The 15,870-nt window shown below is 35.5% G+C and overlaps 1 protein-coding gene across 1 annotated transcript; it reads right to left on the bottom strand.

The window, feature by feature from the left end:
• Nucleotides 1-558: 558 nt before the first annotated feature.
• LOC109236468 (3-oxoacyl-[acyl-carrier-protein] synthase III, chloroplastic-like) lies at nt 559-15,653 on the bottom strand. Its single transcript, XM_019402651.1, has 9 exons — nt 15,646-15,653; nt 15,355-15,510; nt 11,040-11,188; nt 10,619-10,755; nt 4,114-4,219; nt 3,840-3,958; nt 3,570-3,634; nt 3,293-3,500; nt 559-1,142 (listed from the first exon to the last, which is right to left on the bottom strand). Exons 1-9 carry the CDS (start codon nt 15,651-15,653, stop codon nt 921-923), a joined length of 1,170 nt encoding a protein of 389 aa, XP_019258196.1. The 3' UTR covers nt 559-920.
• Nucleotides 15,654-15,870: the final 217 nt, after the last annotated feature.

Here is a 15,870-nt window from a genome sequence, read left to right as displayed (position 1 = left end):
TGTTTCAAATACGAGCTGATTTGCAGTAAATTTGAACATTGGATCGCATGTTGAATTATTGAAATTCGAAGAACAAGTTTCTATTTCTGGGGTATCTGAACTTCAGATGAAAAAACTTCTTAAGTGCATCCAAAAAGTTAGCTATACTTTCATACACAATTACACATACGTCTTAAGTGCAAAAATTGGTCTGAAGGGCAAGTAACTTTTTGAACGCACCTAAACATCTTGAGTGCAATAAAATGCACTCAAGACGTATGTGTCTTCAATGCAACTCTTTTTCGTATGCACTTAAGACATGTTCCTCTTAAATCCCTAACTTCAGACAAAATTTGTAGCTTCATGTGTCTTCAATGCAACTCTTTTTCGTATGCACTTAAGACATGTTCCTCTTAAATCCCTAACTTCAGACAAAATTTGTAGCTTCAGACGCGAATTGCTACTTCAACCGCGTATGTATGAAGTTGTGTCCAAAATGGATAAAATTGCAAAAAAGGAAAAAAAAAAAATTGAACTTAGGGTACAGCTTAAACAGTGGCCCTAAAATCGGTATATTTGTTCACTTCCTATTTCCCACTTTATAATACCAGTATAACAAACTTAAAAAGCGATAGAGAAGTTACATATTAAAACCTAAGACACGAATAGTAAACATTTAAAAAATTGCAGCATGACGTGCTTTTGAGGCTCAAACGTGTACTCTTTTATCAGAGGAATCCAGTTGACCATTACACAATTCTTCCTTTTGTCAAGCAATGTCATCTTTCAGAATATATTTATATTTCAATTTTTCAAATAATTTACATTTTTATTTAAAAAAATCAAGGAAGAGGGATTTCAGTTGAACTAATACCAGTTAGGTCTCCTCCGTGTTATCTGAATGATGCATTACCCAGATATGAGGCCAGCAGCAGTTATATTCACCTCCATCTGAGTATTGCAGAACCCCATGTAAGGCCAGCCCCAAATCCAGCAGCAGCAATGACGTGTCCTGCCTGCACCTTCCCGCTCCGAACAGCTTCATCCAATGCCAAGGGAATGGATGCAGCACTGGTATTTCCATAATTTGCCAAATTGGAGATGACACGCTCCGATGGCATCTCTAACCGTGTTGCTACAGCATCGATAATCCTTTGGTTTGCCTGCACATAGCCATACCCTATAAGCAGCTTCTCTCGGCTTCATACTCATGCGTAAAATTTAATGCATGAAACTTACAAGGAGCACTAAGAACTTTACTGAATTATCTTTAGCTGTATTTCCGTCATTAAATAATAAGAAATTCTTCTATAGTGGGATTCAACAATATGGTGCACTAGGCCATTAGCCAAAGCATATTCTCTCTACTTTGCCTGCTGAAAAATACAACCTTTGCTTTTGGTACTATAGTTGCGGAAGGAATCTGCTTAGCACTACTTTAGTGGCGGTTGTCGTTGAACCTATTTTATATATACTGTCGGGCATAGTGTATATTCATGCATGCCTATTACTAAGTGTTATGGTAACACTATAAAAAAGACTGTTCTTTTCTTTGAGATTACAAGTCTGAAAAATATTGTCTAGATATAACGTGTCATATATGAGTGTAACTTGAGAATCAAACTTTTCTCGGAATGCATCTAAAATTTAAAACAACTTCTTTTATGCAATGGAAGGGAGCCTTGGCATAACTGGTAAAGTTGCTGCCATGTGATCAGGAGTTCAATCGTGAAAACAACCTTTTGCAAAAATGTAGGATAAGGCTGCGTACGATAGATCCTTATGGTCTAGCCCTTCCGCGGACCCCGCGCATTGTGGAAGCTTAGTGCACCTGGTTGCCCTTTCTTTTCTTTTTTTATGCAATGGTGGTACCATTCAATCTCGTGGAGTGAATGGACATGCAAGATCTTAGATTTTGGCATAAATTTCTTTGAAGACGGAAGAAAATAAGTGTGAAATGTTTTCCTTACGAGATCAAACGACTTTCACTATGAAGATGGCGAAACACAACATCAAAGCGCAGGGCACTGAATTCAAAGAGAAATGGTAACGCACTCAGGTTCTACTTTCTTAATTTCACTTGTAAAACAAACTTTCATGAATGTTAGGGTAAGTAATTGCGATGATGTTGAAATACATTTTGTTATGTTTAGGAATGAATTAGTTAATGCTATAATTAACTTTATTATTCTATAGCTAAACTGAAATCCATTAATTGACAACATATATTTTATGGTTATATGCATAAGATCATCTGGAACTTTACTTTTAATTTATGGGATGGTAGAAAATATATATACTATTGGGGAGAATCGTGTCTATACTTAAAAGATGTTTCACTTTTAAAAATCATGAGAACGTGTGATATTTACATTAGATATTATTTAAGGGTTGACGATCTTTATGAACTTATCTCTTGAGTGAAACATAATTTATTAAGAGAGAAAACCCAAATTAAATCAAATGTTTTTAAAACAAATATAATAACTAAAGCTAAAAAAAGGAAACATACCAAGCTAAAGAAGGTCAAGGCTAAACTGTAAACAAAAAGACACATATATTAAGTTATGTACAATACAACAACTACCCAGTAAAATCCCACCAGGTGGGGTCTGGGGAGGGTAATGTGTACGCAGACCTTACCCCTACCCGATAGGGCAGAGAGGCTGTTTCTGATAGACCCTCGGCTTATTAAGTTATGTACAATGTATATTAATTTTGAAGACAACAAATTAATCAAACATCCAATAAGTTATATCTTTGCATTTTAATCTATGCATTATTAATCATGACTAATCCTGGTATCTAATTAAACTTCGAATGTTCATCTTTGCAGAATCATATGATATGTGATCACCTTGTCTTCGACAAATAAGTCATCATACGACAATCCATATTGATTATATCCATAAAATCTTGTACTTTTTTCTTTAGTATTAATTTATTAATATTGATATTATTTTACAGGATCATGCACTGCATGATTCGATATATATGTACAACGCACGTGCGGAGAGACTAGTTATTAACAAAAGTACGATGAAGGGCCGAAAAGCATTGTAGTATGAAAGGAAAAAAGTTGGAACAAAATAAAACAACATACTTTTTTCGATGGCAATGCATATGTGAAAAGAATTTGGTCTGTTTCATCCATGAATATGAGGCATTACGAGGACTTTTATCATGTGTGCCTCGAAGAGCAGTCTAGTAATGATTGACAAAGCAAATAAACCTAATTGAAAATGGGACATGTGGCTTGTTGTATAGAAAACAGGATCCATTTTTGACTTAAATATCTATCTCAAAATCATACCTGATGGAGGAGCAACCAATCCAAATTAGATCGACTGAAACCTGCCTTGTCTAAAGCTGCCTCAATTGATTGTGGGACAACACGGACAGCAAACTTAAAGATCTCTATGCCATTCATCTTGAGGCAGGAATAAGAGGAACCTTTGGGTGGAAAACTTGTACTTGATCCGTCTTCTGTTTCGTTCTCTATAAAAGGAGCAATCAAGTGCCTGACGGTGGAAACCACTCTAGTTAGTGTCGATGAAAGCACAGTAGTAACACGACTAATCTATACGTACCTTTTACCATCACCGTCACTATGCAAGTCAAAACCAAACAAACCATCTTCTCCAATATCACAGGCCTAAGAAAAATGTTAATGTGAATTTTGAGAAATGGATATAAGAAATGTGCATTGCTAGACAAGAATTTTTGTTGGCAACAACAGAACAAGACACGAGGTCACAAAAATGACAAATTTTTAAGATAGTCCGTCCTGAAGAAAGAAAACCTAGAATAAGTATGCCCCCCTGTTTTCCATTCGTTCAAAAACACTCGTTTATCAATACCTGCATAAGCACAGCACCAGCAGCATCCCCAAAGAGAATACATGAACCTCTATCCGTCCAATCAACAAAGCGAGAAACTGCGTCAGCCCCAATTACAAGAACATTCTTAAAACCACCAGCTGCAATAGGAAACAGAAATCTAAATATTACCAGAGCATATCCAGGAACAAATAAAACAGCCGCATTAGCTACGTATTCAACTTCTAATACATAGGTATATCCACAAAGGAATGACTATACACTTCATAGAACTTCATCGATGGCAAAATTGTACCTTTGATGTAGCATGTAGCAGAAAACAAACCCAGCAAGAACCCGCTACAAGCAGCTGTAATATCAAAAGCCAATGGATTGCTTTTGCAGCCGAGTGCTTTTTGGATCTAACAACAGACAAGTATCAGAAACTGATCAAGTGTTACCCATAAATTCTGAAGCAAGCATGGTTAAAGCTGTGAGTTCAAAATCCATGAAAGAACTAGAGAATAGATAAAGACAAGAAAGGAAATAAAACTTGAGTAGGTAAATGTATCCCCAGTCAAATTTTCAGGAAAGAAAAGCTATAATGATTTAAACATCAACGAAACACTTTCGAGTCAGTCTAACCAGCAAACCAGGCAGTTTTGCAACATTCACCAATTAAATGAGCCAAGCATTTCACTTCAAAATTGCAGTCTGTGATAATCTAGTTTTCAGATAGTAAGATCAATGTGGGCTGTGGCCAAAGAAGTTCAATCAGTCCCCAAGAAGAGCAACCTTATATCGAATTCTCTACTCTCCATTGCTTTTGTTTATAACACTATGAGGGAAACACGTTTGATGCTCAATTTTCATATCAAGACCAAGAAATGAAAAAAGAAACATGTTCTTAACATCTGGTAAAACGTTAAAATCTTTGCCAGTGTGAGAATGCACGGCAGAAAAATCTATTTATTGACAATGATACAATGAGCCCTAAATATAATATATATTCTACTCCTTATACATATGGGACTAGGACATATTCTACTCCTACTACATATGGGACTAGGACATATTCTACTCTTACTACATATGGGACTAGCACTATTTACACATAACTATCTAACACTCCCCTCAAGCCGGTGCATACAAATCATATGTACCGAGCTTGTTATATATGTAACTAATACGAGGACCAGTAAGGGACTTGGTGAAAATATCTACAAGCTGATCATTCGACATAGCCCTAAGCAACAAAACCAGGTGGTTGCTAATAAACAGAAGTTGGCCGAAAAGTCACCGAATTTGAAAATAGTGAGACTAAGCCGAATTTCACACTACAAAATAGGTTCTAAAACACCACCAAAAAACAAAAACTTTTTTGGAAATTACTGTTCACGCCGGAAAAATAACTGTTCACGTCGGAACAAATAAAAGTTGTCAGAATTTGATATAATTTATATGGGTAGGTCGGGATCACTGGACGAGTAAGTTGTCCTGAAGAAGTTGTCAAAAAGTGGTCGGAATGGCTCACACGCGCCGGAAAAGTTATTGTAGCTCGTCGAAACCCTAGTTCTGGCGGCGCTGGAGGCGCGTGAGGGACTTTCTGCCGGAGCGATTGACTGGGGTTTTGTCGCCTGACTTTTCCGAACAAGATGGTAGTGTTGGTTTTCACACAACTCTTACCGATGAGGAGATAACGCAAATTAATCTTGAGTCGTCAACCGAAAAGACGCACAGTGACTGACTTTTCTGTTCCGATGGGACTGGGATTTCTGGGGTTTGGTCGCACAAGGGTTTTAGATATGATGGTAGTACTGGTTTAATATGCGCAGTACCACTGTAGCAGTGATGAACCCTAGGAATAAGACGAAGTTGCCGGAAAATTGCACGACGATGAGATCTTTCTTCCCGGATGTCGCTGGAATGACACACAATGATAATTCTCATTGAAGCTCTGATACCATGTGAGAATGCACGGGAGAAAAATCTATTTATTAACAATGATACAATGAGCCCTATATAATACATATTCTACTCCTACTACATATGGGACTAAGACATATTCTATTCCTACTACATACGGGACTAGGACACATTTACTTCTACTACATATGGGACTAAGACATATTGTACTCCTACCACATATAGGACTATTTACACATAACTATCTAACAGCTAGTTCTTATTCATCGGGTTAATGATTACTTTGCACAAGTTTTATCTTATCTCTGCAAGGAGTTGCACTTAATTGTTTCAAGCGGGACATCAGCTCCAATCTTAGAAAATGCACCACGAGAATTAAACTATATACTGTGAATGATGTGTGTTGTGTTTTGTAGGACAAAATAGAGAAACAAGAAGTGAGAAAAAAGAAGAAACGGCCTCTAAGCTCGAAAGCTCCATGGCACATGCATTTCATGTTTTTATTCTGGTTACTTCATACTATCCCTATGAATAAAAGTGAGCACAAATGCAGATTCTTTCCCAACGCTTTACTTGAAATTAGCAAAACCACTCCAAACGGAAAAAACTATTTCAGTATAGCTAATTGTTGATTGACTTAATTATTAGGAAAGATTTGATTCTAATTGAGAAAGATTTGATTCTGATTGAAATTTGATTTTATTCTGATTGATTGATTGAAATTTATTTTCCTTCTCAAAATAGTCATAGCTTATGCGTAGGGATGTAAGAAATACACAGAAATATAAGAAGCCTTTTGTTCTTCTCAAAAATCTACATGGTATCAGAGCCATTGCGACCTTTTTGAGCAGCACAAGGGTTCCGTTTTTTATCAAAGAGGTCGAGTTTTCTCTCTCTTGGTGGCTGTCCACAACACAAACCCCTTCTGGTTACATCGAGACAGATTTGATTTCCAGCGAAGCAGATTATTTTTTGAGCAATTTTCTTTAGATTTCCTTCTGATTGGGCAGAAAATATGGAGACATTCAAGAAAACGATTTCTGGAGAAATCTTGTCTTCGGATGAAATTCAACTTCTTCGTCGCCTCTTAGCCGAACTTGACTCCACTAATGTTGCCACATCCAATTATGTGCAATCAGGTACTGCCTTTGCTGCTCACTGTCAATCTTTTATCTGTTAGTGCCATCACCAAAGCTCTAAACTGTAAAATCGAGTTCTTTTCCGATCATTGTATTTCTTAGGATCTTCAAACAGGGAAAAGGATTGATAGTGGTAGATTGCATGATGACTTATATATATTAGATAGAATTCAAAACTAGTGGTCAAGGTTTTTTTGGGGAAAGTAAGGATGTCAACCAAGAAATAATAAAGCGGCATAGACGGTTAGGACACCCAACATTCTTTGTTTTGAAGAGGTTATATCCCGATTTGTTTTCAAGGACTCAATTTGAATCTTTGTTTTGTGATGCGTGTGAATATGCCAAGCATACTAGAAACTCTTATCCTGTGAGTGATAATAGAAGCACAACTCCGTTGATCTAAGTTGCTCGGACACAGGTGCGGGTGTCCGACACGGGTGCGGATCTAGAGGTCGGATCCTTCAAGATGTAAATTCTAAGATTCGCTGATACGGATCCTAGTACGGATACGAGTGCAGGGATCCGGCTAAAAATAATTCAACAAAATAAAAATATAAAAATATCTCTAAATTATGAGAAATATTTTAGGAATACTTACTTATAGCTTGTAAAGTGTGGATTTCTTTTTTATTCTCAAGTTGTAGATAAGTAAAGGATTGATTTCCTAGATACGGTAAACTATTTTCTTCCCCAGTTTTGGTTTTGATTTCTGGAATCAAATTGTATCTCGTCTCGAATTTTACCGTCCGTCATGGTCAAAGTACCCAAAATTGTTTGATCAAATCCGGTACGGGTCTCATACCCACACCCATACTAGTGTCTTGTCGACACGGGTGCGGCACCTAAACCTCCGTGTCGGAGCAACATAGCCGTTTATGACTATTCATTCTGATTTATGGGGTCCTACACAAACTATTCTTTGTCTGGTAGTCCATGGTTTGTAACTTTCATTGATTGCTGCACTAGGAGGACTTGGGTTTATTTGCTAAAAGCCCAAAGTGAAGTTTTCTCTTGTTTTCGGTGATCTCATAAGATGATTTGTACCAAATTTTATGCCAAAACAAAAATCTTGAGAACTGACAATGGCAGCGAATACATGGATAAAAGATTTGGTGCTTATTTGAAGTCAAATGGGATAGTCCACAGACTAGTTATCCTTACACTAGTGCACAAAATGGGATCGCTAAAAAAAAATAAGCATTTGTTAGAAGTAGCACGATCTCTTATGTTCACCATCAATCCACCAAAACCTTATTTGGGGCATGCTATTTTAGTTGCTGCCTATCTTATCAACAGAATGCCACTTAAAACCCTCAATTTTCAAAGTCCTCTGGAAGCTTTAAAGGGTAAGAATGAATATATTGTTCCTCCAAAAGTGTTTGGGTGTGTTTGCTTTGTTCATACTAGAAATTCTGGGAAACTTGGTCCTAGAGCTATAAAGTGTGTTTTCATTGGGTATTCTCCGACACAGAAAGATTACAAATGTCATCATCCTCCATCTAGGAGATCTTTTGTTAGCATGGATGTTACTTTTCGAGAATATGAGCCCTATTTCAGTATTACCTCATTACCTCTTCAGGGGGAGAGCAGTAAGGAGGAAGAGGTGATTCTACCTAGTTCCATTACTAAACCTTTTGATGACATTGTCACAGGGGAAAGTGAAATTGGAGAAAGAATTCAGGGGAGATTATTGGGCGTTTGGATAGCCTAATTTGAAAACTTACTCAAGATAAAATAGAGCAGAAGAAGCCATCATGCAATCTACCGAAGCTGAACTTTCTTCTACTGGTGAGTTATCTACATTTCCTAATGAGTTATATGAACCTATTGCTCATAGAAAAGGAGTCAGATCTTGCACCACCAAACACCCTTTATCTAATTTTGTCTCCTAGAATTCTTTGTCTCCCTCCTATAGAGCATTTGCCTTGTCTATTTCTTCTGTGTTTATTTCCCAGAATTGGAGGGAAGCCTTTGCAGATCCTAAATGGAAGCAAGCTATGATTGAAGAAATGAAGGCCTTGTCAAAAAATGAGACTTGGGAACTTGTCACTTCACCACCAGACAAGAAGTTGGTTAGCTGCAAATGGGTCTTCACTGTGAAGCATAAAGCTGATGGCTCGATTGAAAGATTCAAAGCAAGATTGGTGACCAAGGGATTCATTCAGACTTATGGAGTGGATTATCAAGAGACATTTGTCCTTGTTGCTAAGATGAACACTATTAGAATTCTTTTGTCTTGTCCGGCTAATCTTGATTGGGACTTGCAACAATTTGATGTGAAGAATGCATTTCTTCATGGAGACTTAGAAGAAGAGGTGTATATGGAGATTCCTTCTGGATTTCATATTGCACAAAGTCAAGGAAAGGTATGCAGATTAAAGAAAGCCTTATACGGACTGAAGCAATCTCCTACAGCTTGGTTTGACAAATTCTGAAAAGCAATGATCTCCTTTGGTAACCAACAAAGCAATGCTGATCACACCCTCTTCATAAGACATCATACGGGTAAACTCACATTTCTCATAGTTTATGTTGATGACATAGTAATGAGAGGAGATGACATAGAGGAGATGGCCCGATTGAAGAAGTTGTTGGCACATGATTTTGAGATCAAGGATCTAGGAGTACTTCTTGGGAATTGAGGTTGCTAGATCAAAAAGAGGAATCTTTATTTCTCAGGGGAAGTAAGTTCTGGATCTCTTGAAAGAAACTGGTATGACAAGTCGCATACCTGCAGAATCGCTTGTTGAAAGCAATCACAAGTTACAAAGCGGAATTGGAGAGTCGGTTGATAAGGAGAGATATCAGAGGTTGGTTGGAAGACTCATTTATCTCTCCTACACTATATCAGACATAGCCTATTCAGATAGCCTGGTGAGTCAGATCATGCATGATCCCTGAGATCATCATATGCAAGTTGTCTTTCATATTTTGCAGTATCTAAAGTCTGCTCCAGGGAAAGGTCTACTTTTTTCCAAACATGATCACCTCCAAATAAAAGCCTTTACAGACGCGGATTGGGCTGGATCTCTGGATGACAGAAGATCTACATCCAGTTACTGTACGCTCGTAGGAGGAAACTTAGTTATTTGGAGAAGCAAGAAGCAAAACGTAGTTGCTAGATCAAGTGCGGAGGCAGAATATAGAGCTATGGCCCAGGGTGTTGCGAACTGCTTTGGCTACAAAAGCTACTAGAGGAATTGAGACTACCTAGAAATAGAAAACTTTCCTTGTACTGTGACAATAAGGCTGCCATCAGTATAGTTCATAATCTAGTACAACATGACCGAATAAAGCATGTGGAAATTGATCGACACCTCATCAAAGAAAAAATTACAACTAGTGTCTTGAGTTTGTTTCATGTGCCATCAGAAAAACAGTTAGCTGATGTTTACCAAGGGTCTCAACAAACGGATTTTTCATACCCTGGTTTGCAAGTTAGGCATGTGCAACATCTTTGCACCAACTTGAGGGGGAGTGTTCATTGACTTAATTATTATGAAAGATTTGATTTTGATTGTGAATGATTTGATTCTGATTGATATGTAATTTTATTCAATTGATTGTAATTTATTTTCCTTCCTAAAATAGTCATACGACTTAGTGTATAATTACCATTGCTTAGGGATGTAAGAAATACACAGAAATATAAGAAGCCTTTTCTTCTTTTCAAAAATCTACACTAATCTATGGTAAAAACTAGTGAATTTTGTTGCTCCAAGATATAGAAAAAATTGCTACTTTACCAAGTCATACCAGGGGAGCACTGCCAAAACGGTCATCTCCAGTTGAAGAACACATTAAAATTAGGTCAACATCTTTAGGATTAACCTCTGCCATCCCTAGAGCTTTCCTTGAAGCCTCTATAGCCAGACCTGTTAAATTCTCTTTGCCTGCGCAAGCATATATCAGATTGCGGCCGTATGGAAATGTGTTCTAGTTACAGACAACATTTGCTAACAGGTCAGCATAATTTTAACTAGAAGAAAATTTAAATGTAAGCAGTAAATTGAAATAGGAAAGATCTTTATAATGGACAGAGAGAAGAATGAAACAAATATTACTAAACAGTTGACTGATATATTAACACATCATGTTACTATTACAATCTTTTGTCAAAGAGAAGAACATGATAACCTGTATAGGTAGTATGCATCAAGATCAAAGGAAGATTCACCTGAAAGAACTCTACGGTTACGAATCCCGGTCCTTACAGATATCCATTCGTCATTAGTGTCAACAATTTTTGCAAGATCATCATTGGAAACTTTCAGACTTGGTACTGCGGAGCCACATCCTACTAGTTTGCAGCCAGTGTTAACTAGTCTGTACATCGGATAAATAGTAAGGCAAGATGTTCTGTGACAACAATCTAAAATAATTTTGAGCCTGCTCTTCCAAAATAAGAATTTTATTAATAAGATATGGCAAAGAAATACTCCAATGGCCAGGAGTTCAACGAAAATGGACAAAAAAGAACTCAATTGGAGCTAAGATAATACTATAATTCCATAACCCCCTCTATAGGCTTCTTAGGATCCAAAGAAGATAAATTCCCTAGAGAAAGACGAAACTGAAGAATATAAGAGCTCTGAGCAGGGATAAGCACTCCACCAAAAGAAATCATCTACTTCACATAGTGCAATAGACCACAGGTTTTGGCTGTTGGAATTTCATCTGGTATTTTATTTTGATCAATTTGTAGATATTGGCATTGATTAGCCTAGTGCACATCCTTTACTTTCAGAAAACTACTTCTAGCCCTATTTCAGCTTTGCAGCATTTTACTTGTATCTGCTATTTTCAATAGATATCTCTGGCCGTAATTTCAACCTTACTGTTTATATCTAAATTTTAGGGGTTCCTCGATATGCTAAGATACAATGTAATGTGCAAAAGTGTACTTCATTCACCTAGCCGTAGAAAAGAGGCTGACCTTCTGATGCAAAGTAGAAACACAATAAATCCGCAACCACAGACTAAGAGCCTATTTGGCCAAGCTTCTGCGAGGCCAAAAGTACTTTTTTTCCCCCAAAAAAGTACTTTTTAAAAAAATTAAGTTGTTTGGCCAATACAAAAAAGTACTTTTTGCCAGCTGCAGAAGCAGTTTTTCTGCTTTTGGGAAGAAGCAGAAAATTCTAGCTTCTTCCAAGTAGCAGAAGCAGAAGTAGAAAATTAATTTATTCAAGACAAAACTATCCTCACCGTAAATTTATATTTTTCAAATTATCCCTTACTAATTTTAGTTTTTTCTTTTCATTTTTGTTTCTAGTTTTTACCAACCTATTAAAATTAAAGATATCATATATATGAATCATATTGTAACTTATCAAAATTTTTATTGACTTTTCTTGTTTTTGATCTTTTCTTTGTGTAATGTCTCGTAACTTTCAAAATTATCTTCTTCTTTTTTCACACTAAAGCAAATTATCTGCATCTTCTTTGGATAATCAATTCTCTTCCGACAAATAATTATTTATAATTTCTTCTATCATATGCTATTAGTTTCTGAATCTTTAAAACAGTTATCAAATCTGATTTGTGAAAATGACCTACTAATAGGTAATAAATTTACAATTGCATTACATAATCTATCTATATATTATTAAAAGAAGAGGAAAATGCATCCATATTTAGTCAAGTGGCAGCCTCACAATAGGCCACTTGGCATTTTAGGACAAAGTTAGTAAGGTTAGGTAATAATTAGTTTCTTTTTGAATTTAAATTTTTAAAAATAAATAAATTATACATTATGTGTTGTTAATAATTAGTTACTCTTTTTGAATTACTTAAACATACTTAACAATTTTTTTTACAATTTTTTTTTATATATTTAAAATTATTTTTATTTTACGCTCAATGCCATCTTTCAAGTTTGACACTCAAAATCATCTAGTTACAACTACCATGGCTATACATAATTTCATCCGATAATATTCTTTTACCGATAAAGAATTCAACTATTAATCAGCCTTCTGATATTCCTTTAGAAATGCGAGGCAAGTCTTCTACTAATATGGAAGCGTTTTTTGATAGAAGTAGAGATGAAACTGTTGAGAAGTATTATCATGTGTGAGTGACTTTACATATTATTTCATGATGTATTATCAATATATAGTAATTTGTGGATAGACTTCTAATTTATACTTAATGATGTTATTTTAATTATTCAAATCATCATATAAAAATAAGTAATTATACTGGATAATATCGTATACTTTAGTATAACTATATATGTAAATTTGATTTAAATCTTTAATATATTTGTTTACTTTATGTTTTATATTTTAATTAAATAAAATAAAAAAATAATAAAAGTCTCTTACGATAAATATTTAAGTTCATTTTTATATTTTAAAGAATTATACGACCTTGGTACTATCCTTTTTGGTAATTTGACACTCAAAAGCACTTTCTGAAATGATTGGTCAAATACAAATTATTTACCAAATGTTGCAAAAAGTACTTCTTAAATGAGTTGGCCAAACACAAACATTTTTTTTTCAAAAGTACTTTTAAAATAAGTACTTCTGAAAAATAGTACTTTTCAAAATAAGCAGATTTTGGCAGCTTGGCCAAACAGGCTCTAACCTGATTTGGTATCTAATTTGTGCAAGGGAGTATCAAAATCAGATATCAACATTAAGAAATTGATATATTGTAGGGATACTCTTCTGCGAGGCCTGTAGGGGAAAACAGTTTGGCCAAAGGAAACAATATCACACCATAAAAGTATCTTTGGGTTAGCAGCCTGCTTTAGCCCAATAAGTAATATTAGAACTAATGGTTCACACAAACGAGTATGTAGATGACGGGGTGATGGCGTGGGGCTCGACTTAATGCCTTTGGAGATGCATAAATATGGTAGCCACAAATACCCGAATAATGTGGGTGACACACATTGCATCTCCGGATAAGCCTAAGAATCATGGTGATGGGTACGTCATGTGGAACTTAGTTTAAGGGAGGGATAGTTGGGCGTGCAAAATAAAAGTGTAGTGATACTCTTAACTGTATGAGACTTTTTGGGCAACCGTATGGATTGACCCAAAACAAACAATATTGGAAAATTACCAGTTATGAAAGACCATAAGTAAGTTAGTACAAAAATTAGCAAAGTCATAAAATTTACTCCCTCTGTTCCAGTTTATGTGAACCTATTTCCTTTTTGGTCCGTTCCAAAAAGAATGACCCCTTTCTAAATTTGGTAACAATTTAGCTTAAACTTACAATTCTACCCTTAATGAGAAGCTTTTATAACCACACAAATACTCTGGGCCCCTTTTTGCTTTGTTTAGGACCACAAATTTTAAAAGTCTTCATTTTTTCTTAAACTTCGTGCCCAGTCAAATAGGTTCACATAAATTGAAACGGAGGGAGTACCAATATTAGCCAATTAGCTATTTTTAGCCAAACAAAGTCAAATTAGAAGGAGATATGGCTCTGCAATTTGGGGAGTTTAAATTTCAGTTTTGAAATGATTTGGTAGAGTTTTGAATTGAAAATTCGAACTAGAAGATGAAAATGGAAAAAGATGATATGTGTATCACATTCTGTATTATTTATTTATCACATATGTATCAAATGTATATCCATGTATACATGTGTGTGAGATACATGCGTTATACTTGTTTAATACATGTGTCGCGAAAGAATTTTTTGAACTCGATTTTAACTACGAATTTTAATACCAAATGGCCTCTAATCTTTCTCAAATAATGTATATTGACTCATCTATATGTTTTCAATGAATTTAAATCATACCCATTGAAAAGGGTCCCGTATTGTTGAGGATATATATATATATATATATATATAAAGAGATATTTGCGTGTGATTATTGGAGATAAAGATCCTTATTTATTTGGGTTTTCAATTTTTGTATATCTTTAGCTAGTTTTGGTATGTCTATGATTAATAGTTAGAGGTTGGTAAATTATGACTTATACATTTCCGTAAGATTCCCAACAATATTATACAGTATCTTTGGGCTTAGTTAGCCCAACGAAACAGAAATCCACCACATGATACGAGAATTTTTAGGAAATAAACAGTTATCGCAAACTTCATTAAGAGCCCGTTTGGGTTAGCTGATTTAGAGTAACTGATAAGCATTAGGTGCTGAAAAGCACTTTAAAGTGCTGAAGCTGATTTAAAAAATAAGCAGTTACGTGTTTGGATAAAAGTGCTGAAATTAATAATAAGCAGTTGAAGAACTGCGTATACGAAGAGTTTTGTTTTAAAAAGAAGTATTTTAGGGATAGAATAATAAATATTGTGGTCAAACCTAAAGTGCTTGTAAGCTGAAATTTGATAAGTTGGGGAAGACCAACTTATGGCTTTTGGCTTATAAGCACTTTTAATTTTACCAAACACGTAGATAAGCCAAAAAGTACTTTTAAGCCAGTTTGACCAGCTTATAAGCTTAGCCAAACACCCTCTAATTGAAATGCTTCTGAGAAGAGGATGAGTAAAGAGATGAAATACATTACCTTGAAAGTTGAGATTGATTGAGCGAAAGCTCGTCTGCACCTTTAGAAGTAGTGGAACACGTTATGTTGTTGATAGTTCCAGCAAAGAATGAACACTCAACCCTTTGTATGCGAGAAAATCTCCTCCTTAAAATAGGTACTGCTGGCGTGAAGTACCTGTTTCATTGGTTATTCATTAGCAGCAAATCAAAATTTGACAGATGTATAGAAGGGAAGACACAAGGTGAGACGTTTTAAATATAACGGAAAAGGGTCAAAACTCTCTAAACTATTCGCTAAGGGCTAATATACTGGTCCATTTATTGGTCCAAAAATTTAAATTTCTGTCCTAATGACTAACGGTCAACTTGAATTAAATTTTTTTTATTTAAATTCCACGTATTATTTTATTACTGGTCTAATCCACTTAAGTAAATAGAAAAGGGCCAAAACTATCCTCTAAACTATTACTGAAGGGTTAAATATACCTTCCGTCGACCTATCGGGCCAAAAATAACCCAACAATTTCACCCAATT

Source organism: Nicotiana attenuata, unplaced genomic scaffold, assembly GCF_001879085.1.
Source record: "Nicotiana attenuata strain UT unplaced genomic scaffold, NIATTr2, whole genome shotgun sequence".
Lineage (NCBI taxonomy): Eukaryota > Viridiplantae > Streptophyta > Magnoliopsida > Solanales > Solanaceae > Nicotiana > Nicotiana attenuata.
Note: the sequence above shows the minus strand (reverse complement) of the source record. Positions and strands in the feature narration are given on the sequence as shown.

Excerpts from the sequence above, each read along its gene's own strand:
- LOC109236468 (XM_019402651.1), bottom strand. Across the intron at positions 10,756-11,039 it reads TAACCGTAGAGTTCTTTCAG|GCAAAGAGAATTTAACAGGT; the intron begins GTGAATCTTCCT and ends ATGCTTGCGCAG. Across the intron at positions 1,143-3,292 it reads ATTGGTTGCTCCTCCATCAG|GCAAACCAAAGGATTATCGA; the intron begins GTATGATTTTGA and ends GGCTATGTGCAG.